The sequence below is a fragment of the Podarcis vaucheri genome (assembly GCF_965113315.1).
Source record: "Podarcis vaucheri genome assembly, chromosome: 5".
Taxonomy (NCBI): Eukaryota; Metazoa; Chordata; class Lepidosauria; order Squamata; family Lacertidae; genus Podarcis; species Podarcis vaucheri.
In genome coordinates, this window is record NC_138763.1 from 35661103 (window position 1) to 35685455 (window position 24353).

Consider the following 24353-nt stretch of genomic DNA (forward strand, 5'->3'; position numbering starts at 1 on the left):
CACAGGATTCATGTTGTATCTGTAGCATTACAAAACAACTTGAACTGTGTTGAATCCACTGCCTTTCTGATTTGGCTTGTTATTCAAGTCTGCATCATATCTCTTAAATCCAAAAGTCTGTTTCTCCCATCCTATTGACTGAAACAGGTAATCTGAAAACAGAAATGGATGGAACTTGAAGGCAACAGAGCTCTTCCTGGACCAGTCAAACTGCAGGGTTTTTGTGTGTGTGCAGGGAACCTTGACAAATTTTTCTAACCTTTTATTTTTTTCACATAATTGGATGCAATTCACAGGCAATTTGTTGGCCCCTCTGAAGGGATAAAGGGTTGTCCAATGCAGGGCTTTTGTTTCCTCTTATGCCCCTGCTCTCTCCAGTCCTCCAGTGCTGAATTTGAGGGGACAGGTTGGGAAATTATGTTGTATGGAAAGAGCTGAAGCATTGGCTACATCCCAAAGTCTGCCACTTTCAGTAGAATAGGTGTAGTGGTTTTCCTACAAGGGCAGACTTTATCTTGTGGGGGTGGGTTAAATAGAAATCAGTCTGGAAACTGGTGGCAACAAGGTGGTGCCCCCGGATAATTGGGTAATGATGGGTTGGCAATGAGCAGCACAACTGGGATTGTACTTCAGGGACAAGCTTCCATAGCTGAGTATGTCTCTGTGTATGTGAAGATACTAGACCTAGAGAAGGGGGGAGAAAACTTTAATACAAATTAATAATACTCACCAGAAAGAACTAAATGGAATGGAATGACAGGCATCCTAAAATTGGAGGCAGGAGAATGAAGCCTTGAACTAGCAAACTAAAACTGGGAGAAATAGCATTTTAAATGAATGAAAAGCAACACACACAACAGTTTGTGTGGGATGGGGACTCTAATAAAAGATTGCAGAAGCCTAAAGAAAAATACAAATGGAATGAAAAATAATTTAAGTAGGTGGTATTTGTTGGAAAACAGAAAGGGATTGAAATAAAAAGGAACAAATAAATCATATGAAAACAGAAACGGAACTGAAGGAAACTGGAGCGATCCTATACTGAGCTCTCTTAAAGGTTTACAAACTAAGAATGAACACAAATTGATTGAAGTATTGATTTTTAAATTGTTATGAAAGAGACAGTGATTCAGAAGGACACCAACACCCTTCCCTCAAATCACTGTGTTTGGAGTGTCCTGTGAAAATAATTCACTGTGGTTAAAACATAGACCTGTTCAACAAAATGAAAGATTCCACACACCCCCCACACACTCCTCTACTCAAGTTTAGGGTGTTTCTCTAGTCAGCTTGGTCACTTTAAATGGAAAAAGGCAGTGGTTTGGGGGCACCTGAATTCACAGAACAACTTTAGCAAGTCCCTGATACCACCTGAGATACCTTCTTAACGATGCCATCACTCCTGTTTGCTTCATAATTTGAACTGCACATGGAGGTGATAGACACCCCTACCAAGTACTGCAACCGACAAGCACAAATTATGTAGAAAATGTGATTATGATCTATTATGGTATCTTCAGAAAAAAGTAACATGTTTTTTAAAGAAATACACAGTTGAATAGGAATATTTGGCAGTTTTTCAGTGCAGCGTCATGTAGAATACTTCTCCTACTGTATTAAAATGTGAGGTGAGTTTACATCATCAAGTGCAGCAACTCAAGCAAAGTTAAAATAGAAAAGTTCCAAACTACTGTTTTATATATAAACTGTATACTATTTTGTATATAAATGCATAAACACACAAGAAAATGTACTTGCAGAAACTACAAACATTAAAACAAACAGTTGCATGATTCACTGAACAAAAAGTGTGTTTCTACCAACACTTTTAAATTTACCTGTCACATTTACCTATCACATATGATATGACAGCCATCTTCAGATATCTCAAGGGCTGTCACGTGGAAGAGGGAACAAGCTTGTTTTCTCCTGCTCTGGAGAGTAGGACCCGGACCAGTGGCCTCAAGTTACAAGAAAGGAGATTCCGACTAAAGATCAGGAAGAACTTTCTGACAGTAAAAGCTGTTTGACAGTGAAGTGGTCTCCCTCGGGAGGTTGTGGACTCTCTTTCCTTGGAGGCTTTTAAGCAGAGGTTGGATGGCCATCTGTCTTGGATGCTTCAGCTGAGATTCCTGCATTGCAGGGGGTTGGACTAGATGACCCCTGGGGTCCCTTCCAACTCTACAGTTCTACTCTAGAGATTTAAATCAACTACAGATTTCAACTTTCTTATTTAAAATACTTTTATACTCTCCTTCATCAAAATGATATTGAAGTTGTATTGTTTCAAACAAACAATAGTTAAAGATAACAAAACAAGAAGCTGCAGTTAAATTATTATTATTTTTTTAATGGAAGCCAAACCTGCCTATCTTCTTGTACTTGGTGGAGGAGGAAGAGAGTGTGAGAGCCAAAGGCCCACTAACATTCATTCCCATCACAGCGAACTATGGTTCATCATGATGTCTGAACTGGCTCATTAGGTATAAATAGTTGCATACAAACTTTTTTTCCCTTTTGCTGGGGGCTGTTTAAAATTCCTCTCATGTAACTATTTGCCACAGATGGATCTTTGGCATTATTTCAACTGCTGGATGTGAGGGTGTTAGTCATTCACAGGCATCGCCTTGCATTATACAGTTTGGCCTGTGATTCATTCTCATAGCAGTCTCATGGCTGTGACAAGTGCCATTTTCTGTATAAATACTTTGCACTTCTCTGACCTTTATGTTGTCCGCAAGTGGCACAAATTAGAATGGCGACTGGATGTCATTTCTGAAATAAGCTAATCTGTTTCGTTGATAAACAAAATGCTCACTCATTCCTTTCTACTGTGCAGTTGTTGTATTTGCATATTGAAAACACGCCCCTAAATGCTAGTTTGATTTGAGCGCTTGCAAATTGATCTTCACCTGGGACACTTCCTCCCTCCTTACAGCTTCCTATCGAATGCACAGTTTAATAATAAACCAGAAGTTTATAAAATGATATCCACACAAAAAAGAGGAATATATTTGGTTCAGGCTTTTGTTTCTCTTTACGGACTTCTCCCTTCCCCAAGCCTGCAATTTTCAGCCTGTGTACTAATTTAGTGCCCCTGACATCTGAAAAACGTTTAACCCCCCTGAAACAGTTCCCAAGTCCTAAAACTGCAGGCATCAAATGTCACCTGGTGAGAGCAGGATTGCTTATAGGATTACATCTAGTTCACACACGACATTATGACATGATCACCACTTGAAAAAAGCCATTAAATGGAAGAGAGATTGTGTGGTATGCTGTTCATGGGATTCACTTCCCACAAGGCTTCAGTGATTTTCACCATGTCCATTGTGACATCTTTGCAAGAATGAGGTGAAAACTCCTGGGATGAGAGTAAGCTTCTGACATGAATGGCTTACTGTGTAGGGAAATTTGGGCTTACACTCCCATGTCCTGTGCATCCACTGTGCTCCCACTGCTGTATTTTAAGTTGGTATTGTGTACACAGCCTTGTGCTCTGTGGCAGTTTGAAGCCACTTCCATACCTCTTTACTGCATGGGTGAACTTAGCCCTGTACACATTGCTAAACTGTTAATTGATTTGCTCCTATTGAAACCCCTTTGCTTTCGTGTTTCTGCAAGTATCTCTAGAACACCCAATTGCTGCTCTGCTTTTCTGACCCCTATATAAAAATAGTAGGATTTTAGGTATTTGAAAGCTACTATGACATTCTCCCTTTTCTAAGCTAAATATACCTTTTTAAGAATTTTGACCCATTATGTTGCATACATGCTGGAATCCAATGGACCATGTAAATATTTGTCCAAGAGGGCTTTGTACTTGAGCTTTGTAAATGTAAATTCTCAACTCGGGCTATAACATGCATTATAAGATGTATTTTGTGCACCCAGACATTGCAAAATGGGGGTTGGGCTGTCTTTAAACTATTGATTCAATGGCAGCAAAAATCGACCTTCTGGGATTATTATTTACTAGTTGCACATCTCATAATCACACTTTTGTGCTTCTCCCCCCCCCCCAAAAAAAAGTCTGAGCAAGATATTCTAACTTGAAATTTGTATTTTCTTCTAATTTCACAGTTGGACAGTCTCTCCATTACAAAGATTTCTAATCACAGCTCAGAGCTAGCATAGCAATCTATTGTGTGTGTTGTTTTTTGCCTTCTAGAATGCCTCATTTCCACAAATGCCTACTAGACTGGAAGTTTTTTAAATGTGAAAAATATCCTTCAGAATATTGCAGTTTTTTCCTTCTTTATTCCTTCCTTACTCTACATTAGACAAACGTAAGTGAAGCTCTGACCAGAAGTCATGCCTAAAAAGGCAGTATCTTCTCATAAACTTTGTCTATGTGAGTGTTGGTGCCACTGTTTGGCACCCTTTGATGTTTGTGTAGTATTTGATTCTGATTTAAAAGCAGTCCTATGAAAGTGAACATAGTAAATTAATCTAACTTAATTTTTCTTCTAGGACCACATGGTTATGAGAGTTAAAGTCCATTATGCCTCCTGCCATGGCAGATGCCCTAGACATCTGGGCAGTAGATTCACAGATAGCAGCTGATGGCTTAATATCTGTGGACTTCCTGCTTCCCACTGGAATTTACATCAGTCTAGATGTCCCACGTGATGCCACTATCAGTCTTATAAAACAGGTAATACAGAACAGGTAAAACTGGCTTGCTCTTAAAGTGTCTATTAGCAACTTCTCATTAAAATGCATTTTGTTTATCATATAATTTAAGTGTTTAAAATAATAGTCCTGAGTATGTAACCTGATTTAAATTTTGTGAAACATGACTTAGGGGTCTGGTTTGAAGGGCAGATCCCTATAAAACATTAGCTTCTACATGAGCATCATCCCATTGTTGTTTTCATGCAAGGGTGCATTCTTGTAACTATGTTGGTTAGAACTAGGCTGCATTCAGACAGTATTTTATTCCATTTTTCCAGTAGTTCCTTACCTGATTTTTTGTGATCTTTCACATGGATTAAGGGACATTTATGGAAATCTATGGAAATTTTAGGGTTCATTTCTCTGTTAATCGCTTCCAGAGAAAATTCAGATGCAACCCTGGTTACCTGGAAAATCCTGTGGTGTAATTTCCCCGTGGTTTTCATGCCATGTGATGAAATTTGGAGCATCATTCCAGCATACAATTCTTTCCCACAGTTTTCATGGGGGAATCAGGGGGGAATAGAAACACACACACAAAGGATGGCACAATTCAATGTAACACCAAACCCACTCGTGCGAATGAGATTTAGTGTGACATGGCAGTAGTATATCAATAAAAAAAAACACCAAAACAGTTCACAACACAGCAAGTATTGCAGTGTAAATGGAACTTTAGAAAGCAGGACAGAAGTGCTAGCATTATAATCAGGAAAGCTAAAGGAATAATCTTCATATCTAAATGCAATTCTAGTCACCCCCATGGACTTTACAGGAAAGAATTCACAAGTACATGAGGTGACCGTTTTGCGCCCATCCAAATGATGTGTGACTGCCAATGTGGGGGTCCTTTTGGACCCAGAAGAGAGCAGGATGGGAATGTAATGGCACATAATGGGAGTGGGGCAGGCAGTGGCAGAGCAAGCTGATCAGGTGCCTGCACTGCACGTGTGCCCTGCACCCAGGGGTGTAGCCAGCTGCCCATGTGGGCAGGATGCTCCATGGGGTCTGCCTGCCTTCTCCCACTCAGCCATGCTACAGCTGGGGGGGAGGCAGCAGGCATACTGTTTGGGGCAGCATGGAGCCTGTGGGTGCCCAAGCCACTGCGTCACTCTCTGCAGGCCCCACGGTAAGTGCCGTCCGGCATTTTGTCACCCCCCCCCCAGTGGTGACGCCTGGGGCGGCCCGCCTCCACCACACACCCCTTCCTCCACCCCTGGGGTCAGGGCATAATGGGGGTATAATTGGGGAGATCACGCTTATGCGTGCTCCGCCAATGTGGGGGGGGGGGGAGACAGGAACAGAACACCATGGAAAACGGCTGCCACCAGTAGTGTGTTATGGGGCCCTGGGAACCTTGGAATCTGCTTGCTACATATTCTCTTACTCGTAGACATAGAAGATGGTCAGGCAGATTCTTTTCTGCTGAGATGTCATCTGTTTAACTAGCTTACTGGCTGATAGATGCAGAAATCATAGTGTTCATAAGTTCTACAACTGGCCTGAAATTGATGTCCTTTTCAGATGCTTTGTGGCCAAAACCCTACAACAATCTTGCCAAACCAGCAGTCAAAAAAAAATGCATAAGAACTAACTTGGGAAAGAAGTCCCACCCCACCTCTTAGCACTTGTTTTTATTACTAAAACATGAATAAAGACAGTGACATGTGTACCTTTTTACTCTTGACACTTTGTTCCAGCACAGTCTTTACAGCAGAGAGAACCAGTTTTCTTTCAGGACCAGTGATTTTTAGTTTTAATAAACAATGGCTGTATTAATTTAAATTAGATGAATGACCTACCACTATTCTCTGGAGGCTTGAGTCGGCTGTGTTTGATTGAAGGAAGTTTGTTTAAGCTGAAGTAAGGGCTTGCATGAGTGATACAGAAACACCTACCTAATGCTGTGCATACAGTTGACAGAGGTCTTACTTTCCAGTGAGTGGGTTTTGTGAACAAAGCATTCTACTGTTACAGTCTCTGTGCTTATTTGCAGCTATTATGGAAGGAAGCACAGAGTTACCCTCTGTTTCATCTTCTTATGGAGATCGACTCCTATATGTTCTCTTGTGTGAATCAAACAGCGGTACGTGAAGAACTGGAAGATGAGACACGCAGACTCTGTGACGTTAGACCATTCCTTCCTGTCCTTCAACTAATTACAAGAAGCTGCGACCCAGGGGAAAAATTGGACTCTAAAATAGGTGTCCTCATAGGAAAAGGTAAATATTGGCTGTGGAGATGGAGATACAAAAGAGCACTGAGGTGGATTGAAATTAGCCTGAAAGCATTAAAAGGACTGGGCTTAACTATAGTAAGATTAACCCCAAATAAAATTTAACATGGCCATTTTCTGTCCTTGAATGTGTATCCCTCGTTCTAATTAACTATGGAAAAAAACACCCAAATTTTAATAGTTTTACATAGCATCATAATTAGAGTAAATACCATATTGAAAAACGCATTCAGAAATCAATTGTATGTGTTTCTGTGTTAGGATGTTACAAATGTTGAATAGTGATAATGTTCTATTAATCATGTGCATACAAGGTATGATGGATGCACATTAATATGTACATTACCCAGTAATTGGACTGTAAATAACTCCTATTAATTGGATATTCTTACCTTAAAAACCCATTTTAATGATTTTCACCATCAGGTATAATTGAACAGGCTTATCTTGACTTAAGATAGAAATGTATTAGACACCAAACTTCTACTTCTTCCAGTGCTCCACAGGCTTGGGGCAGTCTTTGTTGCCAAGACAAAAATTGTGGTTGTAAGGAGCTCTAATCTTGTGTTGCAGCTTCATGTAAGGTCAGCAACAATTCTCTGTCTCTGTCACAGCTCAAGGTTGTTACTGAAAAGGATGGTGGGGACTTGTCTGTAGGGCTCTATGCTATTCATTCACGGGACGTCAGCAATACAGCAGCCAAAGAATACCTTGGAACTAAGAACAGGGTGGAAACCTCTGCACACATCTGCAGCTCCCAAAATTGGCAGGAAAGCTAAGGCTCACATACTTTTTAGTGATGGCAACAACACACCTGTCAGTGATCACTGGAAACACAGTACAGAAATATCTGTTTTCATATGGTTTGCAAAAGTGAAAGTAAGAGTTACCAGTTTCATTGCTTTTCTCCAATGAGGAGTTGTACTTTTGTTTCTTCTGTAAATGATATCCTGCCCCTGGGTAGGTTTACAGCATAACATTTAAACACATGCACACGAGAAGTTTTTAAGCCTCCACATCTATGGCAATTGAATGCAAGGATAGGCCCATGTTGTGTATTCAGTACTCGTAATTCCACACTGGTTTGTCTTGCGATCTATCTCAGACTCAGAGGCCTATAAGACCAGTTGCATGATGGAATTTATTTTATGGATACAATTCCCACTGTGGTACCAAGGCATGCATTGGGACCCTTGAGGTCTTCTACGGGTGCCCGTGAAGCCTCTGACATTCCCTTTCCTATTTCCTATTTGCTTTTCAAACCTCTGATTAATTCTACTGTATCTGACTTTTACCCAGGTCCCCTGAAAAGGCAATGTCTTTGGGCACACCCTCTCTCAGGGGAGTGGGGAGAGAAATGACTGGGACTTGCAATTGCTCAAAATGGCCCATGGGCCAAAAAGGTTGCTGACCCAATGTTTGAGTTGGAGCAATTCCTTGTAACCAGGTGCTCCTCATGTTAGTGGTGGCAGTAACCAATTGCTGTGCACATGCCTTTCAAAAGAGAAGGGCAAGCCAGAGAAATCCCTCTATTTCTACCATCTGCAACAGACTGCATGGGAGAGGAACATCTTTGCAGCAGCATTAGCAAAGGCCGTAATTGCAACTTTAGCATTTGAATAACCAATATGTTTTCTATGTGTGAATTTAAAATTCTTCTGGATGTTCAGATTCAACTGCCTTTAAGGCAGGGCTCGGGAGAACCTCAGGTCCAGGGGCTGGATACAGCCTACAAGACCTCTCTGTTTGGGCCTTTCGACTCTCCCTTGCCACACCCTTTTACTGGCTGTGTTTTGCACCCCAAGTATTGCTCCCCCATAGCTCTTAAACTTTGATAATGCTTCTTGTTTGCCTAGATCAGCCTTTCTCAACCTGTGGGTCCCCAGATGTTGTTGAACTACAACTCCCATCACCCCTAGCTAGCAAGACCAGAGCTCAGGGATGATGGGAGTTGTAGTCCAACAACATCTGGGGACCCACAGGTTGAGAACTGCTGGCCTAGATGGAGAGTTGAGAGGGTCATGCAAATGTTTGTAGAAGCTTGCCTGTACAAAAGTAAGCTTTACATTATTTTCTCTGTTGGCTTTTGCCTCTGGTCCCACTCACCGCTGGCATGCAAGTGGTTGTCTTGCCATATACAGCTAGAAACTTACTTATTGAGGAATTCAGAAACTACAAGTTATAAGAATATAAGGTGACCCTGCCAGATCACACCAGTGACCAGTCTGGTCCAGCATCCTGTTCTCACAGGCCAACCAGATGCCTGTGAGAAGGCTGCAAGATGGACAGCAGCACTCTGCCCACCTGCAATTCCCAGCAGCTGGTACTCAGAGGTATAATGCAGTCAGTTGCTGTTGAATTTTTAACATAATAAAAATTATCATGCTTGCAGTTTGCAAAGGGAATGATGCATTTTATGTTGAAATTAAAAATAATCAATAGGCAGGCCATGCTTCCCATCAGAAACAATGGGCAGTTGTTAGTTCCTGGCACAATATCTACAAGTTCTGTTTAGCTTTCAACAGCAAACTGAACCCTAACTTGTCTGTGCTGACAATGGCTTCTACTGACGCACAGAGTTCTTTTATAGATTTTTGTAACTGATTATTTCGAAAAAGAATGACTGGGCAATTTTCCTCGTTTTGAACAAAGCAAGTTCTCTGGTTCTTTGTACTTCTCAGGGTAGAATTAGTTATTCCTCTTCGAACCTGCTTGACCTGCACTTTATGCCATGTGCTTCTCAGTGAAGGCTTGTGTTTAAACGCCTTAGACATTGGCAAATACAACTGAAGTTATTACTAAAGTATTAATGGAAAACGTAATGTTCTTCTTCCCACACCTCCAGTACTGTACTATGCATATGTAAGGTGCAGTTCATAACCTTTTGAATGAGCAGCGTATATCAATTTTCTCTTTTTCCTATAAAAGTTAAAATACTTATCAAAGTACTCAGTCAAAATATTTCAGTGTTCCATGGAAGACAAGGTAAACCTATAGCTGTGATTTACAAATAAATAAATAAATCTCAGAATTCCTCAGCAGAATATTCTACATAGAAAGTTCAAAATGGCAGCTGTGGTAGTATCTTGAATGCTTATATGTGTGGGGGCGTGTATTTAATGGAGTTAGGGTTTTTAATGGAAAATTTGGCATTGAATTGGTTTGTGTAATAAAAGAAGAAACAACTTTTGGGGCTACGTTTTGGGCTAACTTAGCTAAGTTCAGCTAAATTTTACTCAGAGTAGCCCCATTTAAATTAGTGTCTATAATGGAATTAGGCCCATTAATTTCAGTGGGTCTACTCGGAGAAAACCTTAGTTGGCCATGTGGTGCAATGTGATTCTTTCCCTCTGACACTTTTAAAAATATGTATTGTTTAATTAAATCATTTCAGGCCTCCATGAGTTTGATGCCCTACAAGACCCAGAAGTCAAAGAATTCCGGATTAAAATGCGGCTAATCAGTGAAGAGAAGATGCAGTCACTTGTGGGGCTGTCTTGGATGGACTGGTTGAAGTACACTTACCCACCGCACCTAGAGCCAGCAACACAGGAAAACCTCCAAGATAAACTTTATGGTGGCAATCTAGTTGTGGCTGTTCATTTTGACAACTGCCGGGTAGGATTATTGGCCATAGTTAGAAAACACTTCCACAGCTACCTCAAGTAATTCCCACTTGCAAGTTGCAAAATGTACATTGTCAAACACTCAGAAGGTTGTCGTTGTGAGATGAATAGGGTGGCGCTGTGGGTTAAACCACAGAGCCTAGGAGTTGCCGATCAGAAGGTTGGCGGTTCGAATCCCCGCAATGGGGCGAGCTCCTGTTGCTCGGTCCCTGCTCCTGCCAACCTAGCAGTTCGAAAGCACCTCAAAGTGCAAGTAGATAAATTGGTAGCGCTCCAGCGGGAAGGTAAATGGCATTTCCGTGTGCTGCTCTGGTTCGCCAGAAGCGGCTTAGTCATGCTGGCCACATGATCCAGAAGCTGTACACCGGCTCCCTCGGCCAATAAAGCGAGATGAGCGCCACAACCCCAGAGTCTGTCACGACTGGACCTAATGGTCAGGGGTCCCTTTACCTTTACCTTTACTAGTTCTGAGCACCTTTAACTAACTATAGCTCCCAGGATTTTTTGGCAAAAGCCATGCCTGTTTAAAGCGGTGTGATACTGCTTTAAATGTATAGTGTAGGTGGTGAGGTGGCTATGTACCCTGTATAAATACCTCTGTGTGTAACATCTATCTATGTCCAGTGGTATCTGCCCTATTTGAAGTACTGTTTGTTTGCTTTATTAAGCTATTTATATACTATCTGTCGTGCAATCATTTCAGTACAAATATACAAATACAATAAATATTCAGTACAGGTAAACAAATAAACAGTATATAAAAATATATACACTGTTAAAATCAAGTCTAATCGAGCAGTCAATAAAAAATAAACTTTATACAGTGGCAAGCTGTATTTGTAACACTTAGCTGACCATGTGGTGCAATGGCAACAATTCTTTCATTGGGCCTAAAACAGAGTCCAAACAGAGATAATAGACCTCTTGCATAGCTTTTGATGGATGTATTTGAGTTGTTATGGGCTTTAAACCCTACCTTTTGCACCTTGAATGGACCCAGAAATGAGCTATCAACCAGTGCAGCAGTTTTAAAGAGGGTTATATGAGATCTAAATTGAACCTCAGTCAGTAATCTGACTGCTGAATTTTTGACCAGTTGAAGTTTCTGAGTCATCTTCCTGAAGGGTTCCAAAGCATGAGATTCAATGTATGCCATTAATCTAAAGTCTATTTTGACCTTCATACATTAGTGTTTAGAACATTTTATATAAAAAAAATTCTATAGAAACACTGCGTTTGAGGTCTCCTTTTTTAAAAAACTGAATTGCGAGGGCCTCTGTATCTGGCAGTTAACTTCAGGGAAAGTAGCTTTTTTGAGACGGATAACTTTTGAAACTGAGAAAATATTGAATTGATTTTGACAGACTTTTTCATTATGGCTATGATTTTCCATTGCAAGGTTTGGCTTGCTACCAGAAGGCTGCTATATAAATAGGCCTGTAGACAAAAAATATTATTCATCATAAAATGTAAAATGAAAGCAGGCATTTGTAAATAATTGCTTTTGAATTCCTGCATCTTCTTAGTGTGTTCGAAAAAATAAAAGCTCTATATGTACTCTTATAAAAGCATTTGTGCACAACGTAATAGGCTCCGTGATGAGGATCCATGTGAAGAAACGTATTTTATCCTGCACAATTGCATATTAAATGGTAAAATGGGTACCTACACCTACCAGATTTCTTTTTATATATAAATCAGGAAATATTCTTATTAAAACCTATATGGTCCATAGACTGGGGGGGTTATTCTCTAAAGTAAAATGAATTACTTATATTCATTCATACTTGAAAGTAATAGCTATTATGCCTTCTTTTTAATAGGACGTATTTAGCTTTCAGGTGTCTCCTAATATAAACCCTATCAAGCTGAATGAACTAGCAATTCGTAAACGTTTGACTATCCATGGAAGAGAAGATGAAGAAGTTGATCCTTCTGACTATGTTCTGCAAGTTAGTGGAAGACTGGAATATGTTTTTGGGGACCATCCATTAATCCAGTTCCAGGTATTCTTTTCTTTTCTTTTAAAGCAATATGATTATTTAGGAGGTGTGTCTTCAAAAAATAATCAGATATTGAGTGGGTGGAAGTTGGTGTTTTCTCCCAAGATGTCTATTTTTTTACTTCTTTGGTAATGTCATACATGAAGAAATATATAATTGGACAATTCAGATGTGAACTCTGTGTTTTGCTCTACAATACCTATTCTAGGTGCTTTGTTGCCCAAGCACCCAAAAATAAGAAACATTTTTGAAAATGTATCAAGAGTTGCTGCAAATCTTTTAAGTGTGAATGTGCTTGACTGGTTAATTGCTTTTTTGAAAGCACAAATGACCCCAAATGATTCCCCCCTTCCTTTTTGAAGTATATATATGGACCTAAATAAAACATGCTTTAAGGACTTCATGTTTAATTTTCAGCATGCAAATAACAGATTCATTGCCTTCCTTTCTCAGTATATCCATCGTTGTGTGATGAGCAGAGCCCTTCCTCAGCTCACTCTTGTTGACTGCAGCACCATAAAAAAAATGTGTGATCAGGAAATGGTGGCTATAGAAGCTGCCATAAACCGAAAACCAGGCAACCCTCCTGTTCCTCTACCACCCAAAAAAACACGTGTGAGTTTTCTCATTCATTTTAAGAATTGTTGCATTCATGTCTGGAAGGTACAAGCAAATCATTAAAAAATGCAGCTTAAAGTTGACTGTTAGTTAATGTTTGTATTTTTACCTCCATAAGCCACTCTTGGCAAAAGAGAAACATTCTTTGCAGAAGAGAGACATTAGTTATTGATTTAGTGCAGGGCTGTTTTTTAAGCAGCATGATCTTCAAATGTATGCGTTTCTCAAAAAGCCTGGAAATCTCTCATCGCTGTTTCCTTTCTACAACAGTTGACTCAAAGTGTATGGGATATTAACAATCCTTTCAAGGTAGTCCTAGTGAATGGCAACAAGTTGAACACAGAAGAGACAGCTAAGGTAACTAAATTCCTCCCCAACACAAGTGATGTTTCTGCTGGTCGTCTTAACAAATTTCCTTTGTTTGTCAAGGCTGCATTTGATTTGATTATTTAATAAACAAGGGCTTGATTTAAATACCAGTAGTCTAAATGACTACATGATTACAATTGGGAATTGCCTTAAATCTCTGGCTGAGCTGTAAATCAAAAGCTACAGAGTGACGCTAAATGTCTTGAAAAATATTTAGGTAGACAGAAATATCATGAAGTAAGGTGATATGTGAACTCTTAATCTGCAAATTTTACTGAAACTGAAAGATATTCCTAATTTCATGGCATTAATATGTAAATGTTTTTGTAAATGTTCAGATGAATGTCCAGCTTTTAAAAGATTTGCAAGTATAGCCTGGTTCCACTAAGCATTTTGCTCTGTATTTAGTTCACTGAAGATGCTGAATGTAGAAGCAAATGAAATGGTATTTCCTGTAAAAAGAATGCATTTTAAACCAAGGTTGTAACATGTAAGAGCTTACTGCACAAACCCCTTCCTATGCATTTTGCCTATGAAATAGAATGGCATGCATTTTCCCTTGTTTGTTTGGCATACAGTTAAGTGAATGAATGAATTTTCAGCTGGAGAAGACAAAACAAAATATATGAATGGGCTCATAGTGTGGCATGACTGGCATGATGTTTAAAACAATTCACTGACCTTTCAGGACAAATTGTTTTGGAAAAAAATCAGTTCAAGTTTTTATATACTGAAAGGGGAGACAAATGCAGCAATTGCTAAGGAGAAGCAGAATGCCACAAAGCATTCTATCATAATATTTTTAAGAAACATGTTTTACCATTTTGTGTTTTATGTAATCTGTGTTTTTATATTGTATTTTTATGTTGTGAAACGCCCTGAGATCTACAGATGAAGAGTGGTATACAAAGTTAATTAATTAATTAATATATAATATTGTTTCCCTGTTTGTTATTTTGGATGAATATTGCAGAAATTATGCATATTTATAATCCTAGCAATCTTTTTCTTCCTGAAAACAGAAGAGAGACAAAAAATAGATTGTGCAATATATGTTTAAAAAATGGGACAATAATGTGTGCAGCAAGTTTTTGTCTACATTTTCAAAAAAAAAAGTGCTCAGTGCTTCATTTAAGCTGCTATTTAAGTTTTTGCCACAAAGATTTGTCAGAAATAAACCACATTTAAAATCAGGGAGATTTAGCATTAGTTCTGGCTAAAACCCATTCCATAAGCTATGAAGGAAATCTGATTGTGAGTGACTAACTTTTTTGCTTGTATTGCTATTTTGAAAAGTGCTTTTCAGCAAAGGTATTTTAGACAGCCCCAAAAGTTCGGTAATTATATTAAAGAGAAAGGACTACAGCTTTAGAAATACATTGGGGTTTTTTTTAAAAAAAAGGTATGTTTACATAGGAATATCACTCCATTAGGACACAGTATAGAATATTAAGGCATGTGCCAATTATATGCACTTGAAAATAATCACATACCGTGCATGCATACTAATTTGCAATTCAAAAACAAATTGAACCATTTCCCAGTTGTAATAATTGCCTCCAAAGATTCAAAGGCATCCTGAATTGCCATTATCATTCCTGTTCTAGAAATATAAGCAAAAATATGTGTGTGTGGTTAGTTATGCTTCTTGTCACCATCCACTCTCCTAATTGGTAAACTTTGTGCCCAGTCATGAGAAGCAAAATATTTACCATCAGTTTACCTTGGCAATACCCACAGACTGCTTAGATCTTCAGTGTAGCTAATACTCTAGCACATAGCATAAGAACACTAATTAGGGCAAATATTCCAAAGCTGCCTTGCCTTCTTTCTAAGCAGGAAATACTTCTAGGTAAATAATCCTTACTCTCTGGAATGTGTTTGGATACTTCCCTGTCATGTCTCTCTTGCAGGTTCATGTCAGGGCTGGTCTCTTCCATGGAACTGAGCTCCTTTGTAAACCTATCGTAAGCTCAGAAATATCTGGGAGAAATGACCATGTTTGGAACGAACCCTTGGAATTTGATATCAACGTCTGTGATTTGCCAAGAATGGCTAGGCTGTGCTTTGTGGTCTATGCTGTGATGGATAAAAAGAAAAAAAATAATCCAAGCAAGACACTTAATCCGTCCAAATACCAGACCATTAGGAAAGCTGGCAAAGTGGTAATGGATTCGTTTCTTTACATTCCTGTTCGTTGTACTGGGAAGTCTCTGCATGTGTTTTGCATACTTTTCATTTCCATAGCTTTTTAAAATTCTAAACTTCAGAGTGAAAGTCGGGATATATACTGATACACACACACACACACACACACACACACACACACGAGTATGTACTATTCATTTTTAAACAGGGGGATAGGACCAAATAATAATAATCTTGCCTCACTGTTTTTTCTACTTCATTCTCATTTCTACCATTTGTGAATATCACATACTGTTCTACATTTGAATATAATAAAAGGAATAAAGGTGAACGCTTCACACACACACACACACACACACATATATATATATATATATATATATATATATATATTTGCTTTCGTAGATTTTCACGGGTACAGGAATGCAGGTTTTGGTGTCTTCGGGTGTCTTCCCGTGTAAGAGTCGGGGTGTCTGTGCGACGTTTCGACGAGGTCTCACTCGTCATCTTCAGGCTGGTGCTTTCGGCTTCTTGTTACTGGAACAGAGCAGAATCTGGTGTTTGAGTTCCTATAAATACTGTTGAGGGGTGTGGAGGCTATACACCACACCCCTCAACAGTATTTATAGGAACTCAAACACCAGATTCTGCTCTGTTCCAGTAACAAGAAGCCGAAAGCACCAGCCTGAAGATGACGAGTGAGACCTCGTCGAAACGTCGCACAGACACCCCGACTCTTACACGGGAAGACACCCGAAGACACCAAAACCTGCATATATATATATATATATATTCACATATTGCTTTCTGCCAGAGGATAATAAATGCCACGTTGGAAAAACATTAAAAAGCATACATTCAATTTGCTGTAGTTCTGCTGCCATTCTAGATTGCACAAATCGTGCTCAGCCTAGTTCTCAAGAGTTTTTCCACACTGTGCATAGAAATCAGGTTTGCTGAGGCTTTGCTTGCTTTTACATGGTGTTTCTCATAACAAACACAATTGCACTCAACATTGTTGTATGTGTGTTGTACGCACTAAACTATTTTCATGACCCAGAGCAGGTTTCCGAAACTTGAGTCCTCAGCTGTTTTTGGGCTACAACTCCCATCATCCTTAGCAGCACCAGTGGTCAGGGATTGTGGGAATTGTAGTCCAAAATCAGCTGGAGGGACCCCCCTCCCTGTTTGGGAAACCCTGCTCCAGAGGAAAGAATTCACCTAATATGATTCACCTCATCCGTCATGTAGTTCCAGCGTCTTATACTACAGGGGTGGCCAACTCCCAAGAGACTGCGATCTACTCACAGATTTAAAAACTGGCAGTGATCTACCCCCTTTTTGGGGAAGGAAGGCCTGCTTTGGGGGGTTCAGGTCAAAGTTGAGCTTTTTTAAGCAAGGCCCATTTCTTGGAGGGGACCAAGGTTGTTGTGCTTCTTTTGGGGGAGCCACTGATCTACCACAGACGTCCAGTGATCTACCGGTAGATCACGATTTACCTATTGGACGTGCCTGTTATACTATATAACAACAATTAGCTTGAAATGCATATATTAAATTTACACTTGTGGACATTCAGTTTCAAGAATAGTTCAGACTAGTAGTTTCTTATTATAGAAAACTCTTTGCGCATTGCATTTAGGATTTTTCCAAATCCACATCACAACTTCTTTTTCTCTGTGTATGTTATGTGTGTGTGTGTGTGTGTGTGTGTGTGTGTGTGTGTGTTGTTCTATTGTCTTAAGGTTTTGAATCCACTATGGTCTCATCTTCAAACAGTATGATTTTTCTTTGCAGCACTACCCTGTCGCATGGGTCAATACTATGGTGTTTGATTTTAAAGGACAATTGAAAACTGGAGACCTCATACTGTACAGCTGGTCGTCATTTCCGGGTAAGGCTTAATTTGTGATAAGAAGCTGCTTGTGCCATTGGCTATGCAGTGCTACTGCACAGCCTCTGTCCATTTCAGAGGGGCTTCCTTGCTTAGGCTTCCACAAAAGCCCCTCTGAAATTGAATGAAGACTTCGTAACATCAGATCACAATCCATTCAGTACTTCCTGTAATACAGAGTTCAGTGTCTTATGCTTATAAAACGCAAATAGAATATGGATAATAAAATATGCCTCGTAATATAAAAAATGCAAATGTTACTTTGAGGTAAAATAAAGAAATTTCTTTGTGCAGGAAAAGCACTATTATGGCAAATTTTGACTCCAATGTTTTTCACTTAACTCATCTGACATGGGCTTGGAGCAACTGTTCAGCTAAGGTGCAGCTTTGGCTGAATGCATGAAATAACTTGGTCTGGAATAGTAGCCATTCTATAGGATAATCACTGCATGACTACAGACTGAATTGGCATTATTAATTCAATGGATCCTTACCAGTTCCTGCTGACTAAACATTTTGCCTTTTTTGCAATTTGAGGTTCTTTTAAAATGCAGAACATAGCAAAAAGTGAATGTCTTTTTTTATAACAGATATCGTATCCCTGGAATGGAATTGCTAGCTTTTCCTCTCTTTAGAAAAAGAAACAAATACAGCCCCAAAAGTAATCCCCACCCTCACATCAAAGTTTTAGCAGAAATTTCTGGTTAAAATAGTGCCAAACCATTTCATTGACTTGTGTGTGCTCCTTGGTTTAAAGGAAAGAGTTATCTCTGTGCTGCCAGTACATTATTCCAAACCCACTGGTCCTCAAGTCCACGAAGGCTGCAGTCTTCTGCACAGAAAGGGTAGCCAGCGCTGTGCCCTTGAGATGTTGTTGGACCGCATCCCTAACCACATCTAGCAACATCTGGAGGGTCCCATTGGCTACACTTGCCACGTACACTTAACTGGGAGCAAGGCCTGTTGTACCATACATTTGGCAATAGCTTTATAACTACAGTGGAACCTCGAGTTGTGGACATAATCCGTGACGGAGGCATGTCCGCAACCCGCAGCGTTCACAAGCTGAAGTGCCATGTCTGTGTAGGCGCCGGCACAATTTGGTGCTTCTGCACGAGCGGCAAAACCCAGAAGTGACCTGTTCCGGTACTTCCAGGTTTCCTGTGTTCCGCAACCCCCCCAAAAAACATAACCTGAAGCAAACGTAACATGAGGTATGACTGTAAACCAGTCACCATGTTCAATATGAAGCTAATGACATGTCCAACATCTACCACTGAAACAGGATATCAGAACTTGAAATCCAACACAGTAGGGTTAATCCTGAATGGAACTTAATTCATGTCCTCGTCACTTCTGTTATAGCAAGTCTGCTCCATTTTTATTATGGATTTAAAATAGAAGTAGACCACTGTAGACTTTTCCAACCTCTGGGATTTGTAAACTTGTTTCTACATTGAATTAGAAGGTATCTCTTACGCCTAGATGGGAATGGTCCAGGAATAGAAGAACACTTCTGTTGATGAAATTATTGCACTTCGTTTCAGGGTGGGGGGCCATGGATGGGTAGAATGTGTGTTGGATTTCTATGAAAGTCATCAGTGGAAGTTGACCACCTCTCCCAGCTTGCCTTGCTTGCCTTGTAACTTTTAAAACGCAACTCTAAAATTAAAATTATATAGGAAATAAAAGTTGGCTCTGCTTACTTGAGGCTTTTACTGTGGCTCTGGGAGCTTTTCTGCTAATGTGGCCTGCCTGCCTTGTTAGTATACATTTAACACAGACTTGAATTTTGTTTAGCTATGCTACAGATTGAATGCTATTAAATATAAACACAAAATGTGTATTCTGGTTGCCTAGATGAACTTGAAGAAATGTTGAATCCAATGGGAACTGTACAGACAAATCCATACACTGAAAATGCAACAGCTTTGCAGATCAAATTTCAAGAATATTCCAAATTTCCTATTTATTACCCTCCCTTTGATAAGGTAAGATTGTTATGGGTTCTTGTATTTTCTTTTCTTCCATGCATGATCCTGAATGCATTCTCTCCAACTTTACAGAGTTGCTTCTCAGTTGTTGCTGTTGTAACGACACTCAAGTATATGAATATGTGTCTACAAAAAGTTGACTAAACTTGGAAAACATTTTGGCTAACTGCATGTACGCAGATGCACATGTGCACACACATGCACATGCACACATAAACACACTGCTCACAAAGGATTCAATTCTATACACACTGGGGCTTCTGAGTAGAAATGTATGTGATTACCCTGCAGGTTAGTCACAAAAAATCAGTGGGAATGAAGTTAGTCATGACTAACATTTCCCTTGGTTATGACTAAGTGTAATTCAGTAACAGAACAATTCCAGTTCCCTGCTGCTGCCACCAAAGCTCTGCAGAGCAGCAGACCCACATCCTGGCCACTCATGGTGGCAGGGTGGCGGACAGGCAGATCATCCCTGATCCCTGTACCCGCTCCAGACTGGTGCAGTGATCAAGCTTGTTGCCAGCCAGTACCAGCTATAAGAGCATCTCAGGATCCAGCAGATCTTGGGCTGGCTTAGCTCCCTCCTCAGAGTACCCCATTTTGGGGCTTTCCACTGTTTCGGCATAACTGCCCTCCTATTAGTGCTAATTTTAACCAAGGGTGATATATAACTCCATCTTAAGAATCAGTCAACAAATGTACCCATCTTGGAGACCAGAGTATAATCTGAGCCAAGCTGATGACCCATGTCAATTTTCCTACGTCTACTGCAAATGTATCAAGGCTGTTGAACCCAAGGATTTTCGATTACAGTTCTGCCAAATGGAAAAGTGTAAGAGAAATGTTTTAAACTTGGGGGATCACAGAGTGCACAACTCTAGCCAAAATAAATCTGACCTTTTGGGGACCGTAGTGTTTCAGAGTCTAGGTGCTCCTGGGCTAATTCTTTCCGTACATGAGGCTGTTTTCAGTTCTGTTGTTGTGCGTTAGAAGATGCAGTGCACTAATCCAGTCCCTGTTGAATTATGCACTTTGTTTACGTAGGAGTATTGTGGCACACGCATTTATATACTGCACTTAGCTAACGGATTTGGGAAAGAAGAGCATAAATATTTTATTTACTTACATGACTTTTCAAAGTATAGAGATCGTACTGTTTGATCATCTTTAATTTCACTGTTCTCCAACATTGTCATTTAATTCCTGTCTGGTGTTTGTTGTTGCAGATACTTGAAAAGGCAGCTGAAATTGCAAGAAATAATGATAGCTCTGGTATGGCAGTAAGTATCAAAGGTGAAACAATTATCCTTCCCCCATTTAAGACTTAGAACAAGATGTATTTTTATTACCCTCCCGCTGCTTGTCCTGACAGCATCTCTTTAAGCTGTAGTGAAGTTGTTCTGCACTTTCAAAATTATATTTTTAAAGGACAGGGTAAACACACAAAACCTGTTCATTTCCCTACAACCCACTGAAGGCCAAGCCCACATTATGGTCATATTTTTAAAATGATTGCAAATTTGGAATCCTAAACAAATTTGAACAGATTGGTTGTCATAGCCTATAATTTTAATGTTGTGAAATTATAGCTTAAATAATATGCCATTCAGCATAGTGCACAAATTCCTTACTAATAAAAATTAATTATATCAACAAAATATTCCATCTGAATAACTGATCTTCTAAGAATACCCCATTCTATTTTACGCAACTTGAATGTAGATAATAAATTCACATGCTAATAGCCTCTTGAATGTGGAGACTTTATAAACAATTTTTGCCACTCATGATATATAAAGCTCCATTTGAAACCCACTGAAACATCTTCTGTACACATGTTTAATTAATGTGGAATAGTAAGTCAGAAGAGATAGCATGTATAGTCATTTTAAAATGTTAAGTCTTTGGTGGTGGTGGTGGTTGTTACAGTTCAATAACAGATGTTGGAAATGCAAAAGTCAGTTTTTAGCATTACCTGCAAAACTGCTTTAGTTTTAAAGTATTAGTGACTTGTTCATCAGTTTTGGCTTTGGCTTCATGTGCTCTTTTTCATCATTTGCATACGAGCATTTAAGTTGCTAGAACTGCTCAATTTTCATCAGTTGTGTGGGTCTAGAGACATCTACAGTGCCTGTGCAGCAAATATAAGCCTCCAGCGTGGCTCAGCAGAAATATTTCCCAGATTAAACGGGGAAATAGCAGTAGTGCCCTCTAGTGTTGAAGTGCACACTTGCTAAAGGTGAGTATTAAAATATATACAGGGTGAGTCCTTTAAAAGAGGCCCCGTGGATACAGAGTACACGTGTTCCATGGGGCCTCTTTTAAAAGACTCACCTTGTATAATGCACATTAGTTGCTAGCAAGGAGAGTTCATGCTGTTCTAGCTTCATGCCATTTGGACATGCAGTATAGAAACAGGCACATTTGTCTCAGTGTTATATGCATAACTTGTAAACGGTGGTTCTCGACCTTTAACCAAAGGGCCGTGGTGGCAAAAAGTTCTACATTGAGCTAAAGGAGATCATGGAAAGGGACCCCTTGTCTCAGCTGTGTGAAAATGAAATGGATCTCATTTGGACTTTACGGTATGACTGTCGTGAAAACTTCCCACAATCCCTACCAAAGCTGTTGCTCTCTGTCAAATGGAACAAACTTGAAGATGTTGCTCAGGTAAGAGGAAAAAGAAATACCTGTACAGCAATAATAGTAATGCCAGGGGCAGAATGTGAGCAATTGTGGGAGATTTTATTTTAATTGCCGTTAACTGCTCATCAGTGAAACCAACTGCCATTAAATGGATCGTCTTTTTCTTAGGTCTTCTAAGGTGCCACAACATTCTTCCTTGTTTTTAGTGGACTTTGCATAGCTACTGCTCTGCACCCTCTTGGTCAGCAGTGCTTGATCTGAAAAAGAAGAGATTATTTACCTACTGCTATAGATAGGGTCAACCTAATGTGAACAAGGCACTGACTCAGGGGTGGGTGCCTGTGGTTTCCTGATTGCTGAACACACACCAGCCCAAGTCAGCTTGGCCCAACCATCAGGGGTGATTAGAGTAGCAATCCACCAACTCTGGAGGGCTACAAATAATAGTGCCACTGTATTCTGTAATAGTAATAGTAACAGTAATAGTAATAGTAATAGTAACAGTAATAGTGCCACTGTATTCTGCTCTGGTCAGACCTCACCTGGAGTACTGTGTCCAGTTCTGGGCACCACAATTCAAGAAGGACACTGACAAACTGGAACGTGTCCAGAGGAGGGCAACCAAAATGGTCAAAGGCCTGGAAACGATGCCTTATGAGGAACGGCTTAGGGAGCTGGGCATGTTTAGCCTGGAGAAGAGGAGGTTAAGGGGTGATATGATAGCCATGTTCAAATATATAAAAGGATGTCACATAGAGGAGGGAGAAAGGTTGTTTTCTGCTGCTCCAGAGAAGCGGACACGGAGCAATGGATCCAAACTACAAGAAAGAAGATTCCACCTAAACATTAGGAAGAACTTCCTGACAGTAAGAGCTGTTCGACAGTGGAATTTGCTGCCAAGGAGTGTGGCGGAGTCTCCTACTTTGGAGGTCTTTAAGCAGAGGCTTGACAACCATATGTCAGGAGTGCTCTGATGGTGTTTCCTGCTTGGCAGGGGGTTGGACTCGATGGCCCTTGTGGTCTCTTCCAACTCTATGATTCTATGATCCATCCCTGCTCTTAACTGCTAAAGCTTGCATTTTGCCAGTTTAGGCTTGCCAGCTCCTATGGAAACACTACACACGTACTAATTCCCCTTATACGTATTTCCAAACAAACATGTATTTTGTGGGTCAGTATCACCTGTCTGGTATTCCTACATATAGTAATTGTGCCACTTCATAGAAGATGCACAAGCATTGCACACAAGTAGCAGTGACTATTCCTGACTCTGCTTCTGAAATCCAGGAAGACTTAGCATCTTTCTGACACTAAACAGAAGCTTCTCAGGCTCTGCCTGCCTGCCTGCCTTTGAGGAAGCCCCCCACCCCTCTGTCTCCCCTGAGGTGGGGAGGAAGAAACAACTGAGATACATTCCAGAGTCAGACATCATGATATACCAGCATATCACAGTATTTAGCTGTTGACACAGTGTTGAAAACCAGATATTACCCGGGCCAGGCCTAATGTCCACAGTTAATTAGTCCTAAGCAGATAATCTGGATCAGTGCAAAAGACAGACCCTCACATTCTACATGTGGACAGCAGGTTGATGCATATGAGAGTTTGCTGTATAAAACTAGCCCCAGGCTTTCTAGAATCTGTAATTAATTCTTCAGGGTTGAACTAAATTGCCTGCCTCACAGTCAAGATCAGACAACTATACTAAATGAATGATTCTATCAAGTGGCAACACATCATAGAAGGAGCTCCAGATAATCCTAAGTGTCTTATCTGATGCCACATCTGATTTGTTGCCCTCCCCACAAACACCTCCTTTGCCCATTTTTCCTCTGCTGCTTCATTAGCCATACTCAGATCTTTGTGCATGTTCTGTTCTGCCCTCTGGTGGGCAGTTGTTCTGCTGCTGCTGCTAGAAAAGCAATGCCAGCTATTCCCAGCCTCTTTTTCCCAATTGCAGTTCCACCTAGATGAAAATAGAAATGCACCCCCTGAATTACGGCTTTCTCTAAAGTCAGGGGTGGGGAAGGGTACCTGTGATTTATGCTATATAGTTGTTGAACACAGTTCACCTTCCTTCCTCAGGAAATCTGCCCATGTATATTCTTAAACATGTATCTATTTAGTCTTGCTTAGTTA

General features: G+C 40.1%; 1 protein-coding gene across 7 annotated transcripts in view; it reads left to right on the forward strand.

Annotated features, from left to right (window-relative positions):
* Positions 1-24353, forward strand: part of PIK3CB (phosphatidylinositol-4,5-bisphosphate 3-kinase catalytic subunit beta) — a 100704-nt gene that overhangs the window by 55569 nt on the left and 20782 nt on the right. For all 7 annotated transcript variants that reach the window (XM_082221733.1, XM_082221734.1, XM_082221732.1 and 4 more), the window contains 11 exons: positions 4474-4657; positions 6674-6899; positions 10308-10531; positions 12363-12545; positions 12996-13157; positions 13431-13517; positions 15443-15694; positions 17475-17571; positions 19432-19562; positions 20795-20848; positions 22050-22238. In XM_082221733.1, coding sequence (XP_082077859.1) covers positions 4505-4657; positions 6674-6899; positions 10308-10531; positions 12363-12545; positions 12996-13157; positions 13431-13517; positions 15443-15694; positions 17475-17571; positions 19432-19562; positions 20795-20848; positions 22050-22238 — 1758 coding nt within the window. In that variant the 5' untranslated portion in view covers positions 4474-4504. The remainder of the gene's footprint in view (positions 1-4473; positions 4658-6673; positions 6900-10307; positions 10532-12362; positions 12546-12995; positions 13158-13430; positions 13518-15442; positions 15695-17474; positions 17572-19431; positions 19563-20794; positions 20849-22049; positions 22239-24353) is intronic.